At 41.7% G+C, this 15,461-nt stretch overlaps 1 protein-coding gene and 1 long non-coding RNA gene across 3 annotated transcripts in view; both read left to right on the forward strand.

The window, feature by feature from the left end:
• Positions 1-3,569: 3,569 nt before the first annotated feature.
• Positions 3,570-6,659, forward strand: LOC114032826. The gene is made up of 2 exons (XR_003567873.1): positions 3,570-3,736; positions 6,223-6,659. It is a non-coding gene; the product is annotated as an uncharacterized LOC114032826 (long non-coding RNA).
• Positions 6,660-11,146: 4,487 nt separating this feature from the next.
• The window catches only part of RAB38 (RAB38, member RAS oncogene family), a 53,395-nt gene continuing 49,080 nt past the window's right edge, over positions 11,147-15,461 (forward strand). Inside the window, exon 1 of one of the 2 annotated variants that reach the window (XM_027848299.1) lies at positions 11,147-11,390. In XM_027848299.1, the coding sequence (XP_027704100.1) occupies positions 11,189-11,390 (202 nt within the window). In that variant the 5' untranslated portion in view covers positions 11,147-11,188. The remainder of the gene's footprint in view (positions 11,391-15,461) is intronic. The other variant, XM_027848298.1, reaches the window with a different exon arrangement.

Below are 15,461 nucleotides of genomic sequence, written 5' to 3' on the forward strand. Positions count from 1 at the left end.
ATGACTTCGTGAGGTCTGTCCTAGTCATAAACCTACAATCCACCAACCCCCCTTCACTTTAGTGGCCCTGTAATCTACTGGACAGAATGATAGATTTGAGGGTCAGGAAGAGCTGGTTTGAATCTCACCCGTCCTACTCACCCTTACAACTGCAGTTTTTTGTTCCCTATGAGGTGATAGGTTCACTAATAGCAACCTCTATCCCCATATGTAATGTGTCATGAGTCATGTAACTTCTCTGAACCTCAATTTCCTCATCTGTAAAATGGAGATTATTATACCTGTAGCACTTACCTCATAGAGTTTTTGGGAGGCTCAAGTGAGATAATAACGCATGTAAAGTACTTAAAATGTCAGAAATCATTATGATCGTTGTTTTCAATAGTATCACTTTCTTCTTTCTGCTAATCTGGTCCTGAGTTTCAAAGTACAGAGACAGAGCCTCACACTTAGTTGATCCAACCATGAGGCTTATTGTTAGTATAGGAATAGATATATTGGACAGAAGATACTGAGGATATATGAACTCTAAAACAAAGCAACATGAATGATAGTTTCAGGCAACCAGCTCTGCCCAGAACTGTATGGGTTGGCTTTGGATGGCCTTGGAAAGGCTAGGTTGTATGGGATTTGATAATGAAATAGATGAAGGAAGCTGGAGGGATATACAAATGTATCAAAGTAAGGATCCCGCAGCCACCTCTGAATATACCAGTCATGCGTAGATGAAATAAGGATAAACATAGGAATAGGATTCCTTTGATATCGGAGCTCCTGATTCATCAGTCATTTAACTATTTCTTTCTATAGATCTTACATTTTCCTGTTAGGGCAATGATCTCCAAAATTTTTGATCATCTTTCTCTCTAAGTATTTTTGTCTTTATGTGTATACTTGGTGGAGACTACGGAAAGAGAGGATTTGCCCAATGGCACAGCAGTGCTATGGATACTTGGTTGAGATTAGGTTATAATTGTCCTTAGAGGTCTATGTTAGCTTAAAAAGAAGGTTTGCAGCTGGACTACAGTGGGAAGAGGTAAAGTGTGAGAGTGTAAGGCTGCAATGGGTGAAAAACAGGTGTGGTTGTGTTGGAGATGAGCCTCACAATTAATCATCCTAGGGAGGGTGGGATGTGACATCTTAGCCTCTAATCCTATTGAGACATAACCCTTGAGGTCAAACTTTGGCCCCCTTAGGGCCACAGCCTCAAAGGGTGCTCCCTTCCCCTCTTCTGCTACTTTGGAGACCACTGCATTAGGGGGAGAGACCTAGTTGAACTGGACAGTGTCACTCCTATCTACCATGTCCTGGCTTCAGTCTGTTTTGATTTCTCTCTCTCCTCTTTGCTTAGCTAATGGAGCAAGGGTCTCCTAGTTCAATCTTCACTCTACACAGCTATACACAGCTGTTTGGTTATCTCCCCCAAGTGACATTTGAATCATGTCAGTCCCTTGCTCTGAATCCCATAACTGCTCTATAGAGCTTTTCCACCAAATGGAAATCTTTAATCATCAGATTCAAGGCTTTCCAACAAATCTCTCCTCACTATTTAGTGTCTTTATGTTCTGTTACACCCTGATTCCTACTCAATTTTCTATTCAAGCTAACCTTCCTATATCCATGCTTTCATAATCCCATTCCCTTTGGGGATATTCCTTCCCAAACTGCATACCTCCCCATTCCAAAACTTCCTGATACCTTCCCAGACTGGCCCATAGTGACCCAACCTCTGTAGCAACTATTCACACACACACACACACACACACACACACACACACACACACACACACGTGTGTGTGTGTGTGTGTGTGTGTGTGTGTATCTTTACTTGTAGTAGAACTCTGAAGTAGAAGGATCACCTGGTGTAGCTTCACATCTTTAAGCAGGTAAGGGGCTATCCCCTCTTTTCAAATGAGATCATTAAGGTCAAGGTCACATTTGGGTACGTGGCTTGGACTGGGGCTTCCTGATGCCTTATGCAGTGTTGAATTTTTTGTCTGTTTTATTTTTCCTGCAAGTGTTTTTTACATCCTTTGTTTTCTTCAATGACCACATTCTAGCCCTGTTTATTGGCTTTTCTGCATCACCATGACCTGAGGCTTGTCTTAAAAGCACTGTGAAGTGTGTATCATATTTTTGTTTTCTTTTACTTGCCCTGAGATTTCATCAGTGTAGAGAATTTTGTCAGAAATTTCCTCTACTAAGACAGAACAGCAATTTCTCTGTATCTTACAGTTTTATAGAATTGCCTGGGGACACTGAGAGGTTAAACCTCTTGACAATGTGTTAACCAGTGTGTCAGAGGCAGCATTTGAACACATAGCTTTCTGACTCTGAAGCTACCTCTTTATCCATTATACCACTCTGCCTCTTTCTATATTTGGCATTTATATGAAAACAGTTTTGTTCTGAGGCTTTTTGTGGGAGATAATTGAGATAAATTGAGACAACTGGGCAGCAGCATGCTGGCAAAGTTTAACAACTAGCTCTCCAGAAAAAAAAAATGTGTACAGGACACAGTTTCAAGTTTAATCTGTATTAGCGACATTTGTACCACTACTTTCTTCAGTATATATAAGGGGCCAGCAAACGGTTTCTGAAAGGTCTTCCTAGTAAATATTTTAGGCTTTGTGGACCAAGAGGCAAAAATGGGGATGTTATATAGGTACTTATAAAAGATGTAAGAAAACAAATTTCCACAAAACGTTTGCTGATGAAATTTAAGATAAAAAAAGGAGGAGGAGGAGGAGGAGAAGGAGGAAGTACAGATCTGTTGCAGTTGTACTTGTTCTTTGTTCCCTTTGAGGTGCTAGGATTCTCTAATTGCAGACCTTGTGACCATGGCTTCATCTCTAGCTCCCTAACGCCTCTAGGACTTCCCTCTGCATTCTGTAGGGCCCCCAAAATGGCAGTGCCTCATTGCCAGGCCTGGACACAGTTAGAGTGCTCACTATTTCTGGTATCTGGTGTTTAGGTTTCACTGTCTTTGTTTCTGGGAAAATTCCTTATCTTGATCCTGCTGATTCCAATCAATGGGATCACTGCAGGGAGTCACTGTCCTCAATGTGGGTGGCACAATGTGACACCGCAGAACCAGTCAGACAGCATTCATTGTACTAATCTAGAGAGACTCTCACCTCTGAAGAGACGTGTAAAGTGTCAATACTATCACTTTAACCTGGACATCTCCAAAATCAAACTCATCCTCTCGTGCCACCAAACTGGCTTCCCCTCCTGACTTCCTTTTAAAGTTGGCCATTACTCTCTCAGGCCAACAAGCTTGAAACCTTGGACGCTCTCCAATGTGTCGCTCATATTGCTGACAGAATAATCTTTCTTAATCATAAATTTCATTGTGCCACTCCTCTGCCTGGCAATCTTTAGTGACTTCATATTCTCACCTTTGTCTGGTCTTCAAATACATGCCAGTGTCATCCTGCCACTCCAATCTTATCTCATGTTACTAAACACCATGCACTTGATGGTCTGGTCAAGCTGGTTTGTTCTCTGTTCCCTGAATATGTCATGCACCCATATACCTTTGCTCACCACTTTTCCCTACACCTGAAACATCCTCCCTATTCCTCTTTGCCTACTTATCCTTTAAAACCCAGTTCAAATATCACCTTCTCAAAGAAGCTCTCTCTGATCCTCATCCTAACCCTTTGGTAATGACTTTTCTTCCCCTAGGACCTCGAAGAAAGCTTTTCCTGTGGCTCCCTATTGCACCTGTCAGGTAATGTTGGCTATAATATCTATCTGTATTTATATCTTCTCTTACTACAAGGTGAATTTTGTGAATGCAAGGCCTCAGCCTTATCTCCACTTGTTATCTCTCTCAGTGCTGAAGACAGTATTTTTGTAGACAGTAGGTATTTAATAAGTAGTTGTTGAATAAATGTGGTGAGAAATTGGACTAGATAGTAATTCACATTTAAACAACGCTCAAGCTTACAAAGCATTTTTCTGGCTATAACACAGTGAGATCAGTGTGAATATTATCACCATTTGAAGATGAAAAAACCTGACAATCCCCAGGAGAGAAAGGACTTACCTTGGATCACAAGGCTAGTAAGGTTCAGAACCCCGATATTCTGAGCCCAAATCCAGTACTATGATACTTCCAGGGAACTTTACTAATTGTATGATCTTTGCCTCCTCATTCTCCTTTGCCCATGTATCTAGCCAGTAAACAATACCTGCTGAATCTTCCTTTCAAATACTTCTCTCACACATCCCTTCTTTTCCTTTCAAACTGACACTACCCTAGTTTAGATTCTTATCGTCTTATAATTGGACTATTGCAACAGCCTCCACTTGCTTTGCTTGCCTCTGATCTTTCCTACTTTTGGTCCAACCTATGTACTGCTGCCTGATAAATCATCCTAACAATGGTTTCAAGATGTCATTTTGCACAAAAACACCAAAGATTTCTCCATTCTCAGTAAGATAAAGACTAAATTCCCCAGTCTAGTATCAAGGGCCACATGACTTTTCCACTTTCGTCTCCTACTTCTCTCGTTTAAATCTTCTCCTGAAAACAGGTTGGTAGTTTGTTATGAAAGAATGATTGCTGGACGTGGACACTTCAATCCTAGTCTGGGCTCTACCACTAACCGTCATTACGGACTCAATAAATCACCTCGCTTCTCAAGGTCTCAGTTTCTTCATTTGTAAGATTAGAGGATTCTACTAAATGACTAATCTTTTTATATCTCTTCCATCTTCAACAGTTCTATGACTTTATTCTCAGGACAAGGCTTATTCATTCATTCCTACCTTTGCTCTTGCCAAGGCTTCCCTCCACATCTTCTTCCCTTCTTTTATGCTTATCTGACACCCTACTTATCTTTTAAGACCCATCTCCTCTGGGAGGCTTTCTCCTTTTACCTCCCATTCCTCACCCCACCCCCACCATAACCCAGTCTCTACTGTCTTCTTCCTTCTCTGAATTCCTATTGTATCTATTATATGTGCTGTCTATGGACAGGAATCAAACATTCCAATCCCATCAGTTTTATAAAGCATCCTTTACATGTGCAAGGCACTGTGCTAGTCTCTGGGGATACAGACAAAAAGAAAATCCCTGTCTTGTCCTCAGGGAACCTGCATTTCCATGGGGGAGGGAAGCATAAAATACATAAACAGCTAAGTATACATAGGAAATTTTGAGGAAGGATCGAGGACTAAGAACTACAGGGATCTGGAAAGCTTTCCTGTAAGAGGTGGTACATGAGCTCAACCTTGTATGAAGCTAGGGATTCTAAGAGGCTGAAGTGCCTCTTGGTATTATTTATTACTTGGCCTGGAATCCGGAAGACCCAAATTCAAATCTGGCCTTTTTACTAGCTGTATAGCAAATTGCTTAATTTCTGTCTCCTTCAGGTTCTTGAACTGTAAAATGGGGATATTAACTACCTACCTCCTTGTAGGGCTATTGTGAGGACCAAATGAGATATTTGTAGAGAACTTATCACAAAAGCACATAGTAGGAGCTTAATAAATGCTTGTGTTCCCTCCCCCCCACTTCCTTAGGTGCTCGGGTTTTGACTAATCAGAAACAATAGCAAACATAAAATTTTAAGTTCTGCAAAGTGTTTTACATATAGTTTTTTTTTTTAATGAGGCAATTGGGGGTAAGTGACATGCCCAGAGTCACACAGTTAGTATCAAGTGTCTAGTCTGAGACTGGATTTGAACTCAGGTTTTCCTGACTCCAGGGCGGGTGCTTTATCCACTGCACCACCTAGCTGCCCCTACATATGTTGTTTCATTTGATCCTAATAGCAACTCTGTGAGATAGGTTTTATTATTATCTCCATTTTACAGATGAGAAAACTGACTTGCCCAGGGTCAAACACTGTTAAGTTCCCAAGGCACTGAAGGCTTCCCTGACTCCAAGTCCAGCACTCAATCCAATGAGCCACTTCCTTAGGTTTTGATTTTTATAATCTCTCCAGCAGACTAGCACACTATCGAAACAAACTAGGCGCTTTAGAAATATTGTTATTTTTTTAATTGACTGAGGCCTTAGTGAGGGTTGAAACCTCCTCTGTAAGGTCATTCTTCATCAGTACAATATTTCTGAGGTGTCCGAGTACACAAAAACAAGTGCCTTCTTTTGCTAGCAAGCTGTATGATTAGTATTAGCTTAGTACAGGCTCGCAAAGTTAAAAATAAATGCTCCATGTTCGTTTTAACATTAGCATCAACCTCCAACAGATCTTTCTAAGGACAGCATGGTAAAAAGAACATTGGACGCATTGTCAACAGCCTTGAGCTATCTTCCCAGGGATCTTATTCAACTTAACCAGCCACCTTCTCTAGAAGCAAAAAGTGGAACCTTTTTTGCTACCAGTGCCCACATTTGCAGGATGGAACTAACTGACCTATTTTGCCTTCATTACCCCTGTGACCCAACCTCTTTGGACCTCAATTTTTGGGTATGTAAAATAAGGTGGCTGGAAGAGATGATTTCTAAGGTCTCTTTCAGCTTGATATCTAGATACTATGATCTCTTAAAGTTTCTTCTGACTCTGAGATTCAGTGATTCTGTGAAACCTCACCCACTAATTACTAAACATGACACATTTACCTATCCTGATACTTTGCCTGTGATGCCACACAGGTTAGAAATATAACTTTCAGACTTAACTACTTTCCATCTCTGTTTAATGTTTCCTTGGGTTCCTTAGTCTTTTCAAAATGGAACTAGAATCAACTTAGCTCTTGGTGGGCCAATGATATAGTTTCTGTGTTATCCTTTGTCCCCCTTTTCAACTCCTAGATATCTGAATTTGGACCATTTCATTCCTAATTACCACTCCCATCTGGTGGGCTGACAGAGGAAGGAAAAGGAACTTAAAATTTGATGTTTCAAAAGTATGAGCAACACCTGTAATAGTAATAATAATAAAAATATCTATATTTATAGATACTTAATGGTCACAAAGGATTTTCACCAAAAATATTCTCTCATTTGATTCCCACAATACCTCTATGAAATAATGTTGTTTTGTTTTCAATTGTGTCTGACTCTTTGTGACTACATTTGGAGTTTTCCTGAAAGAGATGCAGGAGTAGTATGCCAGTTCCTCCTTTAGCTCATTTTATAGATGAGGAGCTGAAGCAAACAGGGTTAACTTGTTCAAGGTTACACAGCTAGTAAGTGTCTGAGGCGAGATTTGAATTTAGGAAGATGAGTCTTCCTGACTACAGGCCCAGCACTCTATCCAGTGTGCCATCTAGCTATTCATAAAATAATTGATGATAGATAAATAGACAGGTGATAGATAAATATGATAACAGAGAATTTTAAGCACTTATGTGCTAATTGTTAAGGGTATGAATACAAGAGAATAAGATGATCCTTATTCTAAAGGAGATTATATTCCAGTAGAGGAAGACACAATATAAAGAGGAGATAGGGAGGAGGGAACGGTGCCCACCTGCGGGTAATGCTGTAGTCCAGAGAATGGCTTGAGCTGGGAATGAAGCAAGTATGACTGGGGCACCTCAAGATATGGGCATCCAGGGACTCGTCAATCAGGAGGGCAAGACCAGGACAGAAGCGGGCAAGACTGGTGAGGAGATATTGTGGATCACGGAGTGAAATGAGCTGAGTATTATTATTCCCATTTTTAAAGATGAGCAAAGAGAGGTTTGGGCAAGTTAAATGGTTTCCTCTGTGCAACACAACTCACAGAAGATAAAGTTAGGATGAGAACCCCTATCTTTAGATCTGGTATTCCTTCTACTATACCAACATGTCTCTTGAAAAAGATGATAAAATTTAGAGCCGGAGGGTATCTTAGAGGTCATCTGGTCTACCCTCTCATTTTACAGATGAAACTGAGGTTCCAAGAGGTTAATTGACTTACCAAGATCACGTAGCGAAATAACAGAATCAGGATTCAAAATGAAATCCTCTGACTCCAAAGATCTTCCCAGTGTACCATACTAACTTAAAATGTGACATTTAAAAAGTCTGAGAAACATAATTTCTGGGTAATTAATTATTTTATTAATAATATTAGCATATTACTAATAAAATAGGTCAGTGACATTCTCGAATGCCAAAGACAAATCATGGCAGTGGGCTCACAATTTATATGACCTTGGAAGAGTGGGTGTTCCTAAGGTTCCTAAGGCAATCAACTCTGATTGGTTAACAATTAAGGAGAAGAATGAATATTACAAGGAGAGGTGTACCTATTCTAATGAAGGGCTGAGGGAATGTAATTTCAATTAAGTCATTTACTTTTAAATTGCCCAGCAGTTGGGCAATCTAACCAAAGAATTTATCCCTACTCATACCTGGGTAGAGCACAATAGGCTTCCCCTTAGGTTGAATTCCTTATAAGGTTGGGTGCAGTCTGACCTGATTGAGGAGAAAGTTAATTCATTCTCATTATCAGCAATGTCCTTCAGAAACTGAATGAACCTACAGACTACTGAAAAAATCCTGGTCCTAATTCAATAATTGATTATTAATATGAGGGACAAATAATCATTTATCTCAAAAACAACAAAAATCTTTTCGTGGAGATCAAAACTGTTGCTAAAGATAAATTTGGGGAATATTCTGTTTTCCATTGAACTTCAGAAATGTAAGAAAACACAAAGGTCTTATATAGCTGCCAATCCACACATGAACAAGAATCCTCTCCACAATATCATCTAACAAGTAGTCTTCTGTCTCTGAGACAGCCAGTTCCACTTCTGGATAGTTCCAATTGTTAGACAGATTTGCATACATCAAACCCAAATATCCCTCTCCCCCTTTTTTGGGGCAACTTCTGCCCATTGCTTCAGGTTCCATCATACTAATCAGAGTCCAGGTAACAGAAATAAATACTTCTCCCTTCTCCTTCTGTAGAAGAGCTTACCTAGTCTAAATCCTTAAAAATATCTGCAAATTTGCAACCACAACTCATTTCTTCCTTCTTCATAGATAAAACAAAAGTCATTTCCTGTTTGATAGTCTCTGTTGGAGCCCTGCATCCAAGACAGATATCATCTGCAAAGCAAGTTAGTACAGATCCCAGACAAGTAGGAAAGAGCTTTGCCTGATCTATTACTGGATAAAAGGATAATAACTATTTGAAGCAAAGATAGGTTAACATCATTTTAAACTGCCATGACTGTCTATTAAAATAGTAATCTGGGGTATTTTTATGTGCCTGTGGTATATCACATCTGAAAACTATGTAATAGTTTTTAGAAAGAGCAGTTTTTCAGTTTAGTGATTTTTAACGACCCCAATAATAATGGTGCTAATTTAAGCAGGATTGGCCTCATCTCCTTACACAAAACAGTTCATACCTTTGCTCTTGACCCTGCCCTCCACCATATTAAAAACGTAATGAAGTGCTTTGTAAACCCTAAAGAACTATACAAATATCTATTATTGCTATCATCATCATACTTGTTATTATTATTATCTGGTTGTCATTTAAACTTTTTTTTCCCCTTAGAGCAGCAATTTCACTGGTGTGGGCAACTCTCATTAAGGAAACTGCATCCATAGATGTATATCAACAACTGAAGTACATAACTTAGTTTTAGAAAATTGTCTGGGGCACTGAGAGGTTAAGAGACTTGCCCTCAATTATACAGCTAACACAGGGGTGGGGAACCAGCTGCCAGGAGGCCACACATGGCCCTCTAGGTCTTCAAGTGTGGCCCTCAATCAGTCAAAGGGCTGCACTTGAGGACCTAGAAGGCCATCTATGGCCTCCAGGACACAGGTTCCCCACCCCTGAGCTAACATATATCAGTGGTGAGATTTAAAATCAGTTGTTCCTCTCTCTATGATTAGCCCTCTATCCACTATTTCACACCTGTCTCCTGACATTTCTTACTAATAACCAAGAAGTTACTAGGGCTAAGGAATATAGGGCTTAGGTGTCTCACTTTGGCAAAGGTAAATACAAATGAGTAACCTTGTAGATAGAAAAGTGAATTACTGACCCAATAAGGAGCAGTCCTAAGAAAGAAAGGCAGGATTAGTTCATTGTTTGCATTTACTGGTGGTGAAGAGGATAGAGTGCCAGGCATGGATTCAGAAAGGCTCAACATCCTGAATTCAAATCTGGCTTCAGACACTAGCTGTGTGACCCTGGACAAGTCACTTAAACCCTGTTTACTTCAGTTTCCTCATCTGTAAAATGAGGTGGAGAAGAAACTGGCAAACTGCTCCAGTATCTTTGCCAAGAAAACCCCAAATGGGGTCACAAAGAGTTGGAAAGAATTTATAAAAGAATTCCTGATTATTTTAATTAGTGATACCTTCTGACACATAAGCAGTATCACCTACATTTTATAGTGAGGCATAGAAAAATTTGAAGTTATTTGCTTACTGTAACACAGTTTGGATCAAGGATTAGAAATTCTGTCCTACGGGAACTTTAGTATTTAATTTTCAAAATCCAAAGTGAGTCACACTGTCTACCTGTCTCTTGAGAAGAAAGAGACTTTGATTAGCAGCTTGTCAGCGGCAGTGAAGCCCTGGTACTCCACCAAGGGAACAACACGCCCAGAAATTTGACAGAATAGTATTGGAGACACATCATCCAGGGCTTGCAATTTAATTCAGCTCAGCCTGGGGAGAAGGTTGCTCTCTCCCTACACAAGGTCACCTCCCGGCCACAGCGGGGCATCAGAGGAGGTCTTTGGCGGAGTCCGGGAGAGGTGGGGAGATACAAAGATTAATAAAAGAGGAAGGCGTCTGGAGTTTCCATGCCTTGTCCCTTCGCGGTTAAGAAGCCCCTCTAGTGCCCATCACCCCCTCCATAGGCTCCGCTGGTGCCAGGCTCCAGGGTCCCATCCCCCTGATGCACTCCCTTCCTCACCTCCTTGGTTATGCGTTTTAAAGGGCATTAAGCCCCTGAGGGGGCAGGGCGGTCCGGGGGAGCGGAGCCCCGCCTGCCCCGCCTCCTCTCTCCTCCCTGCTTCTCTTCCCTTCCTCCCCGGGCTTCTCTCGGGCACACACAGACTCACTTACTCACCCTCACTCGCACACACACGCGCGCGCGCGCGCGCGCACACACACACACACACACACACACACACATACACACACACTCCCACGCACGCCGGGGCCCGTCCCCAGGCTGCGCCCCTCCAGCGCCCGGTGCGCGGGGCATGCGATCAGCGCGCGCGGCGCGGGCCCAGGCGCAGAGGCAGGATGCAGAGCCAGCCGAGGGAGCATCTCTACAAGCTGCTGGTGATCGGTGACCTGGGCGTGGGCAAGACCAGCATCATCAAGCGCTATGTGCACCAGAATTTTTCCTCCCACTACCGGGCCACCATCGGGGTGGACTTCGCCTTGAAAGTGCTCCAGTGGGACCCGGAGACCGTGGTGCGCCTGCAGCTCTGGGACATCGCGGGTGAGTGCGGCCCGGAGGGCCCGCGCCGCCCCGGGGGCCGGGGTTGGGGCCCAGGCTCCCTTTGGACCTCGGGGGCCAAGCACGGGCTTGGGCGGCCCTGCGTCTGAGGCTAATCCCGGGCACTGGGCTGTTGCTGCATGGGGAACTTCGCAGAGTTGGCGCAGAACTTTGTGGAGGCAAGAGAGACTAAGTTTCCTCCTATCTCTAACTTGAGCAAATAAGTCTCAAATGATTTCGTTTCTTAGGTTTGCTTCAGTCAAATTTCCTCGGAGTTCTTGCTCTCTGGGGCCCTAGAGCTCTCTCTTTTAAAAATTAAACATTCGGATTTATGTTTCAAGTAACAAAAATCTGTGTTGTTTCCCCACCCCTTCTCCCCTATTGGGAGGGGGAAAAAAAAAACCCTTGCAACAGACGTGCATAATCAAGCAAAACAAATTCCAGCATTAGCTATGAATGTGTGTATATTATATACACGTATACCAATATGTGTCTATATGCATAAATGCATGTATATACACATATATGCAAGCATATGTACATGTGTGTACCATCATGTATATATACACATACATACATCTCCTCTCTCTCTCTCTCTCTCCCTCTCCCTCTCTCTCCTTAGACCTCTTTCTCCTGTCTCTCGAGTACCACTGGAGAGACACAGGCCTGAGTTGCAATCCTCTTCCCAGCCCTCCCCACCCTCTCTCCACCCTGGTTTGCTCATATTTTCCCCTTTGACTTGCTTCCCAAGGTCCTTCTGCCCCATGACAGTGACTGAGGGACAGCAGGAGGGTGAGCAAGTGAGAGGGAGGGAGAACCGGCCTGTAGGGTTTGAAGTGCCCAGCAATCCTCAAGTCAGGGAGAGCCGGCCTTGACTTGCATTTTGCTCCTGGAATTATGATGAAACTGTGTTGGGCTTATCCAGTTCCTGCTTAGCCTTTTTTTATCACGTGCTTTAGGTAGGGTTGTCACCTCTTGCATCTTCAGACCAGCCATGCCAGCTAAGCTGGCAAGTTTATGTGTACTCAGTCATTAAAGATTTAAGATACCAGTCAAGTAAGGGAGATAGGGGTTGCTCGAAAAAAAAAGTTTTTTTTTCTTCTTTTTACTTTAAAGTCTGGGCCGGACTTGATTGAAAATACTTTCAAGGCAAATTCGGAAGGCATGCCCTGACCCGCTGGCTCAGCCAGTCTTGGATTTATTGACTCAGACCAGAACTTCATATGCAGAGACCAGGAAAATAAGATTTTGGACTTCTTTTGAAATCACAAGTGGGTTTTGTTCACTTAGGTTGGGCACTGGGGCCTAAGGGGCACAGTGAGGGTTTTTGCAGATAGAAGGATCTCAGATGGCCGAACCCCAGAGAACATCTAGAGCACAAACGTGTCTGAATATGAAAGAATACCTCTGCAATGCAGCATCACAGAATTAAGGCATTCTCTTCCGCACCTCAACTCCCTCCCCCCATTGTTGAAAGGTACCTCAGCAACCAGAGTCCAACCTAAACCAGGACAACAACATATGGAACAAGTTGGTCATTCAGCCTTTGCTTGAAGACCTCCAATGAGGAGCAACCCATCACCTCCCAAGGCAGTCCATTCCACTTTGGAGACTTGGGTCTCTCTCCATTTTAGGAACTTTCCCTTTATATCCCACTTTAATCTGATTCTACAAATTCTACCTAAGTTGGACATTCAAATTCTGACACTTCAGTACCTAAATCATTCTGAGTGCTTAGCAACTGACCAAAAATCTCTTAAATGGTATGATCTGGTCTTTACCAGTGGGCTGATGTGAGTGGCTGCGACAGCATAGGCCTAGCTAACCCAAACCAGCAATCCCTCATTGAAAAGTCAGAGTGTTTAACTGACATATTTGTATTGAAAACAATTTTCAGTTTATCAGCAAGCATTTATTAAGTGCTTACTATGTCTCAGGAATTGTACTAGGTACTGAAGATAATAACAGCAATAATAATGATAATAGCTAACATTTATTTATATGTGTGTATATACATACATACATGCATATGCATGCACACATATGTATATATGTATATATACTATATATATGTAGTGTGGGTGTGGCATATATCTAATATATATACAGTGTATATATGTGTATGTATAAATATGTATATGTGTGTATACACACATGTATGTCTATATGCCAGGCACTGTGTAATTATGATCTTGTTTGATCCTTACAACAACCCTGGGAGGTAGGTGCTATTACCATCCTCATTTTAGGAATGAGGAAACTGAGGCAAATTGTTGAAGGCCTAATTTGAACTAAGGTTTTCTTGACTCTATCCACTACACCACTCAGGGAGCCTAAATTCCAGTGGGTCAAGTAAATATATAAGACTATACAGAATAAACATAAAAGGGACAAATAGGTAGTTAAATACAAGATAGGGAGGGAGAACATTGCCATTTGGAGGATCAGGAAAAGCTTTGTGTAGAAGGTCATGCTTGATGTGAGCCTTGAAGGAAGAGAAATTCCATGAAGCAGAGGGAATGCATTCCCAGTATGGGGGCTGTGAGCAGTGCAAGGGCATGGAGAAGGGAGGTGGGAGGAATGGAGAGAAGGCATGTTTGGTTATATTGCACCAATATAGAAGGGAGAATGATATTAAGTGAACCTGGAAAGCTAGGTTTGGGGCCCAGGTTGTTATAGGAGCTTTTATATTTTATCCTAGAGGCAAAAGGCAGCTGCTGGAGTTTATTTATTGAGTAGAGGAGTCACATGGCCAGATCTAAGCTTAAGGAAAATCAGTTTGGCAACTGTGTGAAGGATGTACTGGAGAAGGGAGAGACATGAGGCAGGAAGCCCAATTGGTTGTGCAATAATGTAGATCGGTGTTGTCAAACAAAATGCCTGGGGCTGCGTGAGGCCCATAGCACTCCCTAGTGTAGTAGAACCAGATTAAAATGTAATTGGGAAATATTTATCAAAATGAATAGAAATATAATAAAATCAGATAACATCGATTTGAAAATCAAGTCATTATACAGCAAAAAAGGATCCTTATGTATGATTAGTGACTCTGTTCCTAGTTGAGCTTGACACCATTGATCTTGAGGTGATGAAGGTGTAGCTGTGTAGGTAGAGAGAAGAGGTTGAATGTGTGTGATGTTATAGAGGTATAAAGGGCTAGAGCTGGCAATTAATATGATTTCTGGGGTGAGGGAGAGTCAGCAGGCCATTGTAACACCAAGATTATGAGCCTGGGTTACTGAAAGAATGATGGTACTTTTAAAAGAAGTAGAGGAGTTTGGAAGAGGGCCTGGTTTTAGGAGAAAGACGCTGAATTCTGTTTTGTATATTTGGGCTGAACATGTCTCCAGGATATCCAGTTTGAAATGTCCAGTGGGTATCTGTATTAATTAATGATTCAGTATTAATCATTTGATACTGATGTTTAAGGAGAGACTAAGGCTAGATATATAGATCTGGGAATCATCTGCATAGTTTTTTTTAATAGTTTAAGATGAAAACAATTATTAAAGTATTTTGGAAGAATACTTTAGTCCTACAGACAGAAATCATTGCCAGCTTAACCAGGCATCTCCAGAACATAATGAAATAAAGCTCTGTTAAGGCAACTCTGAGTTGCCTTAACTTCTAATCCAAATTATAGTGAGCAGAAATTTAAAGGATGAACCAAACATTTATTATGTGGTTGCTAATGCATGTAGAAAGGTGTCACCAAAACTAGCTGTATTGTGCTTTGACAATGTTAGTAGCTCACTATTTATTTTTTGTTTGTTTGCTTCTTTTGATTTGGCTTTTGATCTGGAGCTGTGATTTCATCTGTGAGGGAAGTTCCCAGTATGGAAACGATTTTCATCAGTGGAAGTTGATATATGTAACTTACAGTCTTAGAGAATTAATTGCCTGGGACACTGACACAGGTCACTTGACCCACCCATGGTCACCACGGTCAGTTTGTGTCAGAGGCAGTACTCAGATCTTCCTGTCTCAAAGGCCCAATCTCTAGCCAGTACCATTACTTAAGCTTTAATGCTCACACATAGCTGTCTTTATAAAAATAGTTTTCTTCACTATGAT

Source organism: Vombatus ursinus, unplaced genomic scaffold, assembly GCF_900497805.2.
Source record: "Vombatus ursinus unplaced genomic scaffold, bare-nosed wombat genome assembly UNPS02005659.1, whole genome shotgun sequence".
NCBI classification, from domain to species: Eukaryota; Metazoa; Chordata; class Mammalia; order Diprotodontia; family Vombatidae; genus Vombatus; species Vombatus ursinus.